The sequence below is a fragment of the Strix aluco genome, chromosome 4 (assembly GCF_031877795.1).
Source record: "Strix aluco isolate bStrAlu1 chromosome 4, bStrAlu1.hap1, whole genome shotgun sequence".
In the NCBI taxonomy this organism is placed as follows: Eukaryota; Metazoa; Chordata; class Aves; order Strigiformes; family Strigidae; genus Strix; species Strix aluco.
This window is the reverse complement of record NC_133934.1, coordinates 43,481,154-43,494,773: the sequence shown is the minus strand read 5'-3', so window position 1 is coordinate 43,494,773 and position 13,620 is coordinate 43,481,154. Positions and strand designations below refer to the sequence as shown.

At 36.0% G+C, this 13,620-nt stretch overlaps 1 protein-coding gene across 5 annotated transcripts in view; it reads left to right on the top strand.

The window, feature by feature from the left end:
- Positions 1-897: 897 nt before the first annotated feature.
- The window catches only part of PALLD (palladin, cytoskeletal associated protein), a 206,738-nt gene continuing 194,015 nt past the window's right edge, over positions 898-13,620 (top strand). For all 5 annotated transcript variants that reach the window (XM_074822854.1, XM_074822853.1, XM_074822851.1 and 2 more), the window contains exons 1-2: positions 898-1,037; positions 3,994-5,034. In XM_074822854.1, the coding sequence (XP_074678955.1) occupies positions 3,995-5,034 (1,040 nt within the window). In that variant the 5' untranslated portion in view covers positions 898-1,037; position 3,994. The remainder of the gene's footprint in view (positions 1,038-3,993; positions 5,035-13,620) is intronic.

Below are 13,620 nucleotides of genomic sequence, written 5' to 3'. Positions count from 1 at the left end.
TCTTAATGAGGTGAAAGTACTTCCTTAGCAAAGATGGTAAGGGAAAGTTGACTGTGTTACTCATTACACTCTACAAGGCTATAGAAACCAGAAATGCATTTTGATTGTTTCAGTGTTAATACATGTGTCAGCGTTGTGGGGTCTTTTTGAAGCATACATGTTTTCCTGCGGGTTTGTGTGTCATTTCTGAGGGAGAAGATTACTTCTTTTCTGGTGATAGGATTACTTCATTTGAGATGTAAAAATTCAGTAGGTAAATTTATTTATACAGTGTAGTATATGGTTACAGATTAATAATTTTTAGTATTACAAAAAGATGTATGATTTGCGCTGATAACTCTAAAAAAGTTAAGGGTCTTTTCAACCTAAATGATTCTATGATTCTATGTTTTTTTCTTTTCCTGGAAGATTTTAAGGTGCACAAGGAAGCTATTAATTTTAATCTGCTTTAAGTAGAAAAAGCTAATTATTTTATTTATTGTTATAAAAATAGTTAATTTTGTTAAAAAAAATAAAATCTGTTAAGACAAAATGCTGTAGAAAGAAATAATTTTTAAAAAATTAACTTCTACACACTGTGTTTTCTATGACCTGTGGAGTAGGTCTTTTAATAATGAGCAAAAGTCACATCCTAAAATTCCAGAATAATATTTTAAAACAGCCTTAAAAACTATGTTAAATATAACAAAAATTGCTCATTTAAGTGATTAAGTTCTCTGAATTTCTGAGTAGTAAGTGCACAGAACTTTGTGCCACTTCCAGGACTAACGTTGCTTCTGTTGGAATTCCAGATAGCGGCAGTCTGCTGAAACATGAGTTCAGTTCCCAAATATAGATGAGTGGGGTAAGAATTACACAGTCACAGAGGACAGATGTAACACACAGGCCACAGTCTTCTCAATGCTTACTGAGGACCAAGCAATCTTTCCTGAATAGCTGGAGCAACTTTAAGCCTACTTAGATAAAGAAGGAAAAAACCAACTTTACCCGCTATTACTTATACTTGAGACTCATCATTTTGGGCCATTCATTGTAAGGTCTGTTTTATATTTTCTGCTAAATTTAATTATCGTACTATGGGGAGTAATTCTGCAGGATTTCAAAATTCAGAGGAAAAATATGTGCCTTTTGTTTTAAAAAAATCTTACCAGATACATTTCTTCCTTCATAGTATTCCTTTGAACAGATTGGCTTTGGGTCATATTTTTTTAAGTAATAATTTTTCACTGGACAGGTTCCGCAATTTCAGGATGCTTATACTTTTCCCAAAATGAGTCCTTTGATTTTCTATGATTTTCCATCTTTCATTATTTATCTCTTGAATACCTTAATTTGATTAATTATTCAAATGTCTTCTGAGATTATTATAATCCAGTACGTTCTGAATTTACTATTTACTATATTATTCATTAGAGCATCTATACTGTTTTCTGAGTAAATATTTAAACAACGTGATATTAAAATGTGTGTTTACTTGTGAGTAATTTTTAAATGTATAGCAAATAGGACCCCATAAATAGTTTATATGTAATAATGCCTAGAAGCATACCTAAACACTGATCTGCATGTGACATTGTATTTTATGTTTGTGTCTTTAAATGATATAGTACATGGCTTTGCAGGTTACCTAATAAGTAATGATGATGAAAACTGTTATAAATACATTGTAGTCTAACTTGGAGAAGCTAGAAATAGCATTCAAAATTTCTAATTATGATCTTATATGCTACTTGATAGGGTCAGTGATACTTCACCTCCAGTTCACTGTGGTTACAAGTTGCTCCAAAAGAATAGTGGTGTTATATATTACAGTATGGCTGAAAAAAAAAGTCTTTATACTGGAAGCTTCCATTCAGCTGTCTAAAGCTAGATATATAAATCCATTTTTAGACATCAGACTTTTCTTACCAAGAAGGCTTATCAGCATTAGAAATTGCCAATAACCAGCACATATTTAAATTCATTGGCTTAATTTAAATACCCAGCTACAGATTGATTTACCTAAATTTAGACACTGGGCTTTGAAAATTATGACATATATTGCCATTATATTTTTTTGATGATAAAACTAGGAGGTGATATGCTAATTCATAATACATTCATTTTAATCATCGTGTCGGGTGGCTAGCAATAGATGAAATTGTCCTCCGACTCATAATCCATTGAAACACCAGAGCATCTTGGTGTTGGAAATCAGAGAAGTCTATCTATCTGAGTATGTAATGTGTCACTTTGAGATGTGAGCAAGCTAGGAACTAGTGTGAATCAGATTTAAATAAAGATATCATTTGAAGCACAGATATTCACAAGTTATCTAAATAGTAAACTAGCAGGTTTGTTCATTTGAATACAAAGTTTTAAAAAATAACAAAGATTAAGGAGACAGAAACTCTCCAGGTTTAACCCTTGGTTCCCTGGCATTCATCCAGTTTATGCCTTAACAGCTGAGCCTCTAGACCAACTGTTTGCTTGGCTTCTCAGATTCATTCTTTAAAGCTGCTATGTGATAGTCAGTTATACTGTATATACTTTTTTAGATTTTGTTGACAAGAGATTGGCATGGTTGCTATTTTTGTTGCCCTGTAAACACAGATAAAAGGAAAGAAAGATGTAACCCCAGCAAAGAATAACCCTATCACTGTATTCTATAAAAACATATATCAAATCCTAAAATGCTCTGGTTTCCTTATACATCTCTTTTGTATGTTGAGGTGTAATCTGTTGGTGAGAGAAGCAGGCATATCAAGGGATGCATATGCCAGGCCAAGAATTCCAATAATCTATCAGTCAGTTAATGACTACATGCCGGGTAAGCCCTGGTGAAGTGACTAAAGGTAATTGGAGCTTGCACAAGCTGATGTAAAATACATCCGAGTGCATCTCATGACTGTCAAGCCACCTATCTATCAGTGGAGAAATACTCTGGACCATTAAGAAAATATAATATTTTTTAAAATCTTGTGCAAAATTAATCTCAGAGAAATTATCATAATAAGAAGAGGATTTTCAAGGGTAAAAACACTGATGTTCAACTTAATTAAATGCTTTGCAGAAGTAACAATTACTTTTAAGATCAGATCACTCACAATCTAGTGACCAGCAGGACAAATAAATTTCAATAAGGAGAGTTTCAGGCAGATCCTTCCCTTGGGAAAAGAGCAGTTTCCTTAATGTCTTGTTTCTTGCTGGTTTTACAGAGGCAGAGAACACTCACCTTCTTTCTAAAATCATGTGGGAAAGCTGGAGAGGTATAGATGCTTCTGTACTTTGTGAAACTGGTACAGAATATATGTTATACACTTATATGGTGCAGGATGATACATGGGTTGTGAAATCTATTTCTTTGGTGTTTTAGTTTTAGCATGTGGTAGTTTGATATTCCACTTGCCAGTGTTGAGGAAAGTGCTACTAAATTGTATTGAAAGGTAACAAGTTAAAAACATTAACAGAAGATCTAAAATATTATTAAACACATTGCCAACATTAAACAGAAAGGATAATTTGGAATTTCTAATCCAAACATCCTTGTGTAGATTCTCATAATGGTTTCAGCTGGAACACTTTTCCTCTCAGAATTTGATGGTTTAGTGTCTGGAAGGAAGTGTTATGGGAAGGAGAAAAGTAAATATATTCCACAAATCATCAGAAGCCTAAAACCAGAAAAAATGTATAATAGCATTGATGTGAAGTAACAAGTCACTCAGATTGGTCCAGTGGAATTGAACTTGTGCTAGGCAGTGTACAGAAAAAAGATATCTTCATAGTTTTTCATAGAAGATGCATGAGAAAAATTGCTCCTAAGTGCTCTCATTTTCACCTAGACAATTTGCAACCCTGGCCCATTCTAATAGAAACCAAGGCTTACAGTATTTCATGCACTGTTGGGTTCTGCTCTTCTCCCAGTTTTGGTGTCGCAGTTTATGGGAACCAGGATCTAAGAGGTTTTTTTATGGAGAAGTTTTTTCATTAAGGAATTGTGTTTATGTCTTCCAGGATGCAAGACAGAAGCTGTGGCCAGGCATTGCCTCTTTCTTCAGTGCTGAAGGAGGCTTACTGTGCAGAAAGAGGCACCAATAAGGGATATCCTGAAAATATGTCGGAAGCTTCATCCTACTTTTTGTATGATCCCCTATCAGACATACAGAATGGGGAATTTTCAAATGAACTTTCTGCCTTCCTTACCCAGGAGGAGATATGTAAGAGCCTTGACATAGCTCAGGAAGCCATTGCCAATTCCATGAAGGAGGATCAGAATGCAGCGCCAGACTTCACTCATTATTTAAACACCTCTCTTTCTAGCACTTCAGAACATCCTTCTTTCAGTGATACCAAACTGCACAAGCAAGATGCTTTACAGAGGCCTCAAGCAAGCAGTCCGACTTCATCTGCTGCAAGTCACCTTCCCCCAGGGAATCAGAAAGAGCAATCCACCGCACCTCAAACAGCAGGTAGTTTTGTTACAGTTTCCCGGAGGCAAGCAAGCACTTCACCTTTGCTAACTGCTAGTCCCAGCTTCATTAGAAGCCTGAAACATTTGGAGAAAGATGGTCCAGGTGTGCCTAGGGCAAACCCAAAGTCCAAATTGGCATCCCAGGGAGAAGTTCCTTTCAGGAACAAGCTGTGTGACAAAGCTGCCACATTCATAGAGGAACTGTCATCTATATTTAGACAGGCAGCAAAGACAAGAGGCCGAAGCCCTGATGGGGACTCGTCTTCTCCAGACAGTGGATACCTGTCTCCTAAAAAGAAGCAACCATCTGTAACTGCCTTGGTGAACCAGGAGTTTGACAAGCCACATCAAGAGACTGAGCCTGAGACAAAATTACCTGGGGCTCATCTGAGCGGAGAACACTTTGCTGAAAGGGAGAGCATCACTGAGAGCAAAATGGTCCTTTGCCAACCCTTCATCAACATGGAAGAGAATAAATCTTCACCACCTCAATTCACTCAGAAGCTCCGGAGCCAGGAAGTTGCTGAAGGAAACAAAGTATTGCTGGAGTGCCGAGTTACTGGCAACCCAGTCCCTGATGTCAGGTAAGTGCATGCCTTTTAACTGAGTCACTGGATATCATCATCCTCTGATTGTGGAAGGTACCGAAGGACAGGTATCACAGTGGACCTGCTTAGAGGTAGTCACATAAGAACAGTGGATCATGCAGTGGTAGTAAGCACATGGAAGAACAGATTCTGACCTCTTTAGTTCTCTAGAGTGTTTCATTGTTTTATGCTTGGGAAATGAAGTTCTACTTGATTCAAGAGCCACATGGCAAAATTAGAAACAGAATTGGCTCTGACAACATTCTGTGTGACTGTTACCTCATTAGTCTAGGTGAAAGAATTCATAATTTGCCCCTGAAGAGCATGTATCAGGCAGTTGATACAGTTTTTACCGTCAATTAATGAGAATGTCTCCAAGCCCCATACCAATGGGATTTGGGGTCTATACTATGAGATAACCTAAAATTTTCTAAATCCAGCCAAATATCCTCTTGTGTAAAGCAGTTCCAAAAGACATTAAGGTGGTCCCAATTTCAAAACTTCTTTTGATACTTTATAGTGAAATTTATGTGCATTTGCTTTTGTTCGATGACAAAATATAAAAGTAACTGCTGTGTAAGTTTGGTTTAGGTGTTTTGGTTCATTCTTATTATGAATAACTCATAATGCTTTCCACTGTCTTCCTTTCGTTCTAAACCTAATAGAAATTAAGGTCAACCAGCAGTGCACAGACAGTGTTTGCCACTTCACAGGTCTGAGCCTTAATTCTAGTATGATTGCTTAACGCACACAGAGGTTTATATAGTTCTTCACAACCTATTTTTGTTTAAAGTCAGCAGAGCATACTTGATATTCTCAAAGGAGAGTTTTGTTCAAAAAGCCCTATTTGGACCAGATAGAATTTGTAGTTCCCCATTCAGAACTTCCTGTAAGGTTCTTTAGTTACATCTGAAGACTACCTAATTCTTTTAAAGTTCTCAACATTTCCTTAAAGAAATGTAGCAATCATTTTCCTGTAACACACGTCGTGCTTTAAATTGCTTCATATCTTTTGCTGTGAAGTCAATAACATTAAAAAAGTACAGCTCTGAAAAGTCATGTTAGGGCTATATGTGCTTATATATGCTTTCATTTCAAGGTGAAAAGTTACTTTGTAGAAAATATCTCCAGAGAGTCTTGTTTGTGACTCATGAAGACAACAGCATTGCCTTTATCCTTACCTGAGTCTTCAATGGAAATATAGCCCAGAGAAGCTGAATATTGAGACGCTGAAATTTTCACTGGGTCAAAAGATCATTTATAGAGACATCAAGTGTGTTCAGCTGTTCTTGCATACAAAGTGGGAAAAGTTGTACCTCAACACATTGAGTACATTGGTTATGTACTCAAGCTTAGATTGAAGCCACCTGATCTTCTAAGCCAAGAGAAGCTGTAGATCTAAGTATGCTAAACAAAGGAATTACGTGATGAGCCTGGCCAACACATTAGGAAGCTTACCCCAAAAATATAATTGTAATGCCCATCAAGCAATATCATAGCCATGTCACGTCATTAATAGTTGTTTGTTTTGTTTGGGGTTTTTTAATATCTGCTTGGAAAAAAGGACAAGAATCACAGTTATGGGTGCAAAAACATTCCAGTTGTTCATTCTCCTTCAGACTTCATGAAGCAGGAAAGAGGAATTGTAAAAAAAGTCACACAATTATGACAGCCAGGGAATGCTCCTTCTTGTATTTCTTCTCTTAGATTGTTCCTTCCCTCTCAGTAAGATATTTCAGTCTGCCAGTGGTACTGATGTGGACACTAGGGCAACACAAGCTGTTAACTTCTATTAATTCTTTTGTTGTTGTTGGGTTAGGTAATATTGTCTGAAAAGTGGATTCGTCGCCCGGTGTACAAGAGGTCAATAACCACACATGCAGGAGAGACATTACTTATTTATTTTAGGGGTGTGCAAGCCTAGGTGCTCTGTGGTTTCCCACAAATCAAACACACCAATGGGACTTTTCGCACTACATTCATACACAAAACTTCCAGAGTTAGTAATTTTCCAAGTCCATCCTCTCTACGATGATTGGTTAGTAATTTACATGCAATTATAATAGTACTGGCACAATACTTCTACTACTACACATACTCAGGGAAAGGGTCTTCACACAGGTAAGAGTCTTCTTGACCTATAGGTGTGAGTTTTAGTGTTATAATGAGGATAGTTCAGTCCAGGATACATGGACCTTGAGTTTGCTTGCCAAGTTGGCAATGTACCCTCTTCAAGGTCTAATTGCTCCGGGATGTCCTTGCTCAAAGGTGGCTTCTACTTGTTCTTCTCATTAGGGATGTCTTTGGCTTTAACATATACAAAGAACATCTTTCTTGACCTAAGGGTAATATTGCTACATTGTTCTAAAAGTTTAACCTTCAACAATATGACAGCTAACATGCTGTTAATAATACTTTTGAGTTGTCAAATAGAGTAGTAGCAACAGAGGGACCACTCTTAGTGAAGAAAAATAATTACTATTAATTAATACTAAAGACCTTTTCACCTAATTTTATCCATCTGTAAGTTAGATATTTAACCTGACCAAGTCACCCTAGACTCCCTCTGCAGTCACTAGAGAGAAGCACATCTGTTTGCTACACTGACAAGAACTTAGGGCAAATGCTTCAGACTAAACACTTCATTATTAGCTTGTCGTAACAGGTGAGGTGAATCCCACACACTCCTCCATCTCTATGCCAATGGATGGCACAGGGAGAAAGAGTTGCTCTGCCAACTCATATCCACAGGTAATGCAACTAGGAGAAAAAAACCTGATCTGTCTTTCAGGTGAGAATTCACCATGATACATATTGCCTCAAATGAACTTAGTTTTCCTAGTATTTGAATTTTGAAAACATCCATGCTTCCATAACTTGAACAGCAAACTTTCTTACAAAGTTTTTTTGCTAAGAAAGCAAAAGACACAAAGGTTTTTTTATAGGGTACTATAAAGTTTTCAAGTCATTAATAAGACTGTTAAGGTACTGAGAGTCAGTCTGTAGACAATACTGTTCTACTAGAATGAAACACTGTTTCTGTTTGCTTGAATGTTTTTACCACCGTCAGTCTGTTACGCTTTAACACATATTTCAGTCTTATTGAGTTACAAAATGTGTTTTGTGTGGTGAAAATTATCTTAGAATAGGCAGCACATAGGCATGAAGGAACTCTGAAAACAAAATTACTAAAGATCCACTGCATAGACCCTAGGGCCAACAGCATTTACTTTTGTAACACAGCAAAAAAGCCTCGCTGGTGCCCTCAGACTCACATACTCTGTATTTCCTTCCATTGGTACAAGTACAGTGCTGTTCAGAACCAATTAGAAGTTGCTGATTTCTTTTATGAAATACAGCATAGACAGTTTGAGTGAGTTTGACTGTTGCAATGAGGCTGCAGCATTTTAATAGCAAAGATGCACTGTTGTAATGCTTCAGTATCTTGTTGCTCTTATTTTATCTGGCAGATCAGTCTTTACTTCAGTGATATGACTACAGAACGGCACATAAGTATTAACTGAACTAGGAAGTTGTGTACAAGCTATGGAGCTTTTTTGCTTAGGTCTTTTACACCATTGTTGTATTAATGTCAGAGGCTGCTAATATAAAGATGTTTACAAGAAGTCTAGAAAAAAAGCTTTATGTTCTTTAAATTTTAATGTAAATTCTGCTTCTCTGAATCTTAACTCTTGCAGAATCGTTAAATGAGAAGGCAAATCTTAATCCCTGAGCAGAATGAGTCATGAGAAACACTGCTGACATAATAGTCAATGATTTTAAAATCAAGTATACTTTTAAGTAATCTCATCAGTATCAATTAATTTGTAACTTTTGCTTTATTTCCCTTTTTGAAACCCATAATTGTGCTATGTTAATAGTCTGCAGATACAACTGTTGCTGAACTGCAACAAATATGCTTCATGCCAACTTCTCAGTCTCTTTCAAAGCTCCCTGACACTTTCATGGCCCACCCTTGAATTTAATAATAATTAATAATTCTCCATCTGGCAACAGCACACAAATTTGTGAATATAAAGATATTGCTAACAAAAAAATTACTTTTCCAACGTTCCCACTAAAAATACATTTCCTCTTTTGTCTCCATTTCATTGTGGATCTTCAAGAGAGGAAAAATACGGCAGCTGTACCTCAAAAGCCTATTCATTTTGGAAGTCAGTACAATTCTGCACCGTGACCTTCCTGTAATGACGCTACCGTGGCTGAGGAGGTCACTCGCACACAGCACGGGCAGGGTTCTCGCAGGCTGGATTTCTTCTGAGGGCAGAGCCGCACAAGGGGGAAGTACAGAGCCCTTGAGCTATTGGGCGCTGATGCGCAGCCCACAGAACAAAAGCTCAGACTCATTCAGGACACGGCAAATACTTGCGTGCTGTTTGGGTGAGACTTCAAAGTCCTGTCTCTGCATCTTGGCGAAAGGAGGGGGTTCTTTCTTTTAGGAGATAAGAAAGCATGCAGAAAAATTTGTCGTGGATTCTAGACTGTAATGTCATTGCTAGGAACTTCTAAGCACTTACATATTATCACCTATGCACATCACTTCCCCTCTTTCTGGAGCTGAAAGAGAGTTCTAAGGTATATCCTGAATATCCGGTAAATAGCTAATATGCTCCAGTGGAAAAAGACGAGCCTATTTAAAACCGCGGATGTATTGCAGAGCAAATGAAGAATCCTTGCAGTTTGTGCCACTTTCATGAACATTTCTGTAAATTTGAGTTTTATATGGTAAAGACAAAAAAAAAAAAAAAGCAAAACATCAATGATACTAGTTGGCCATTCTCTTGTATTTTGGTAATAAAAAGAATCTAGTTTTCTAAATTGTACTTAGACAACTGTTTCATTAGACTGAATTTCTGATTTGTAGTAACTTTGAAAAAATCTTGGAAGCATAATCACATGAACTGGAAAGATTTAAATATTACTGTTTTCTGAAGAAACTGGCCAGAAGGAAAAACATGTAAAATATATTAAATGTTTTGTGAAAACTGCTGAATAGGTATAAGGTAGCAGAAATGGATATTAATGTTACTGTCAAAAGAAGGGCCATAGAACAAGCTGAACAGTTACCTGGTCTGTGAGGCATAAGAGTGAGCCACTTAGCACATGTAAAACTTGCTGAACAGGAGATACAGATAGGGGCATGAGCCAGGATTACCACAGTCTGGACATTTGCACATAGCAATAAAATCTGCAGAAACCAGGCTTCAGTTGTTCTGATTTTTCCCAGAAAAGCCAGTTTCAATAACATAGCCACTGCAAATATTTTTGGAATTCTGTGTGGTAAGTGTGATAAAAGTAGAGAGCAATTGGGATTTTCATTTTTTTTTGTCTCAGCTGGGAAGAAAATAACCAGAAGCTATAGTTCCTAAAGTCATGATGAAATAACAATAGTTTAATGGTGACAAGAAAAGCACTGACTAAACTGTTATTTTTCCCAGCACCCAAGAAGTTGTCCAGCCTAGTAATAAGCACAGCTGATATTTAGGCAGCAACAAACACTGGTAGCCATGAGTTCATCCAAGTGATCTACAGCAGAGTAAGAGGCCTTCAAAAGAATCTACTGAAGTATTTATGACCTTTTAGCATGTTACTGTTTTTCTATGCATCACATTTTATTCTGGATCCCAAAAATCTTTATAACTGACTTTCTTCCCTTTTCATAGCTTTTTTGGAGCTAAAGTTTCCAAAGTCCTCAATTTATCCAAAGTCAAGCTAGAATCCTGCCTTAACCTGCTACCCTTCTTATAAGACTAAGGATAACAAGGTTGCAGAATCTTATTATAAGCAAAGAAACCATCAAATGTAGTGGAAGGACAAGGTGTATGTTTGAAGGTGTCTTAAATTTTAAGTTCCTTGGATATTCATAGCTGTATCATACAGAAGGCAAAAACTGTAAGTATTATGGTCTGTGTGACAAAACTTGAGCAAAGTAGCTTTGTTCTATGAGAGTAAAATAAGTAAACTTTGATGGAAGAACTTATAACTAATAGCATTTATATCTAATAGAAGAACTTATAACCAATCTTAGGGTTGAATCCCAAAAGAAAACAATCAGTTAAATTTCAAGAACCACTACATTTCCTCAAAATTCAATGCCCAATTTACTAGTTCTATTAGCAGAAAATCAGTTATCTAACAACAAAGATTTTGTCACTGGTCAGAACAATTTTAACATTGCTGAACAACCCAAATTCCAGCCTAAGACCTAGCAAAGTGTTGAGTATTTTGAGAAGTTCTAGGATCTTGTCTTCTAAAGAAGGTATAAAGCATATAAAATATAAGTTGAAACAGAAATTTTCATATTACTCTCAAAATCATTGTATCAGTCAGTAGCTCTCCTTCAAAGTGCATCAGAAGTGCAGTACTTAAAATACCCAAGTTACTACTGAGCTACCTAAAGAAAATCCCTGCTGGGAGTGACTTAGAGCTCATTAGCAGTTGCCTCACTACCTGAATATTTAAATACTTCTGAGGTCTTCCCTGAGCTGTAAGCTATGATTAAAGTATTTATCACCCATATTCTGTAGCACAATGGGTATTGAAATGTTTTGTGCAAAGTATATTCTCTTCAACAGGAAATTGACCAAAAAAAAAAAAAAAAAAGCACTTTCCACATACTACATTGCAAGAACAAGGTTTCTCTGTTTTAAGGAATCTATTTGCTCTCATTGTAATCCTTTTCTTCTCCTAAGAGTTGTTTACCTAAATTTCACTGTAAGAAGTACCTAAAATCCCCACCTAGAAACATTACTTGCATGTAATCCAGAGCTGTTCTTAGAAAATATAGAAACAAATACAAAGTACAACACTTAAATTTATAATAAACCCCAAACTATCTTGATTTCTACAACTTCACAAAACTTAACCAGTTTTACAGCCTTTAAAAGCTTTGAAGTATAAAAACATGCAATAAACTATGTCTCCACCATAATCTTCATATCAAGCACAGCTGCAAAGGACATAGCACGTCAGATTAAGTAATGCGTAACACAAATCTGAACAGCTGGGTGGAAATCCAGGTGTACAAGACAATAGTGACTGAGCTACCTAGACAACAGTTGGTAGATTTTTAATTGTGGGAATGTAAAGGGTGTCACAGATGTAGTTTCTGCTTCTTTACTAGGCTTGATTTCAGGTAGGAAGGCTGTCGTTTAGAGGTAGCATTTAGTTTGGTTTCTTAAAGCCTCTCATTATATAAATTTTGTAGTTGTAACGGAACACCGGTGCCTTGGTGAGAGATACAGGTGTTCTACCTTTAATACTACTTATTTTTTATCAAGTATGAGTAGCCATTTGTGTATGTGTGTTAATGGAACGTATTTGACAATCCTAGGTATCTTTAGTTCAAAAAAAATTTGTTTCTTGGGTGTGTTCCTCACCCTTTTTGTATAAGCTCTTTGACAGTCATCTTCAAAAGTGTTACTTTTCCATTTGTAAAATCTTAACTATTCAGATTAGAGTTGAGAACCAGGTTGTTCAGGTCCTGCTTTTCAAATATTTTCATAAGCTTAAATACATACTTATGCTATTCAAGATGGAAACTTTAGTAAAGCTATTTTATGATGGACTTGTTTAAAGTATTTGTTAATTCCATTCTTATTTGCTAGCTCAAGACTGAGGAAAGGCCCAAGAACTAAACTTGCTTCTGAACAATCAGATGCTTAATGTGTCTTACCAACAGACTTTACTAGACTATAAGCATTATGGTAGCTACAGTGATTGCAGAAATACTTTATAAAGGATTAAAAGGATTAATATGTATTCTTTGTGGCAGGAGAGGGCTTTTGAGACTTGAAAATCATTAACAGCCATATCTATTATTCTTATGCAGTAAAATCAAATATTTTATTGAGGTTTATTGTGATTCTTACATTATTTCCTATATGTGTGCTTTAAAATGAAGATCACTAGTTTTTGAGAGGATAAAAATAGGCAAAAATTCCAATGCAGAAACTGAAGTACTGCTTTGTTCCAGTGATAGTATTGACTAGACAAATGGTTTCTTTCTGAATTTTTTGCAATTTTTATTATTGAGAATTGTTATTTAAACTTGTCAAAATTCATTGCTAATACTGTAACTACAACAAAGTGCCTCTCCTCTTTTTTTTTTAATTCTTTTAACACTCCCATCTCCTCACATGTTTCTTTAGATGCTTGAGCAATCTTACAGCTTTATCAGGGGCCTTCTTGCTTTAGTGGGTCTCTTACAGCTTTTATTCAAGTATTGATAGTTCTGGGATGAAATGACATTTTTCATTTTAACTCAAATTCATGTACAAACTATTTTGACAACCTTTAAGCACAGCAATTCTATCATGTTTCATTTTTTCTTCTGTTGGTCTACTGGATTTTGTGTTTATTGTAGGTATTTGTGGTGATTTTACTTTAGTTACCAAATGCAGTATTTTACAGTTCTAAAATAGTTCATTAACTTAAACAATAGTTTCTATTCCATTAATTCACAGTGTTGTTATATTTTTTTATTAATGTTTAGAACAGTGTGACAAAAAATAGCGGTTCTTTTTTATTATGCAACCTTTTGTAAACAAGAAGTGTTTCCAG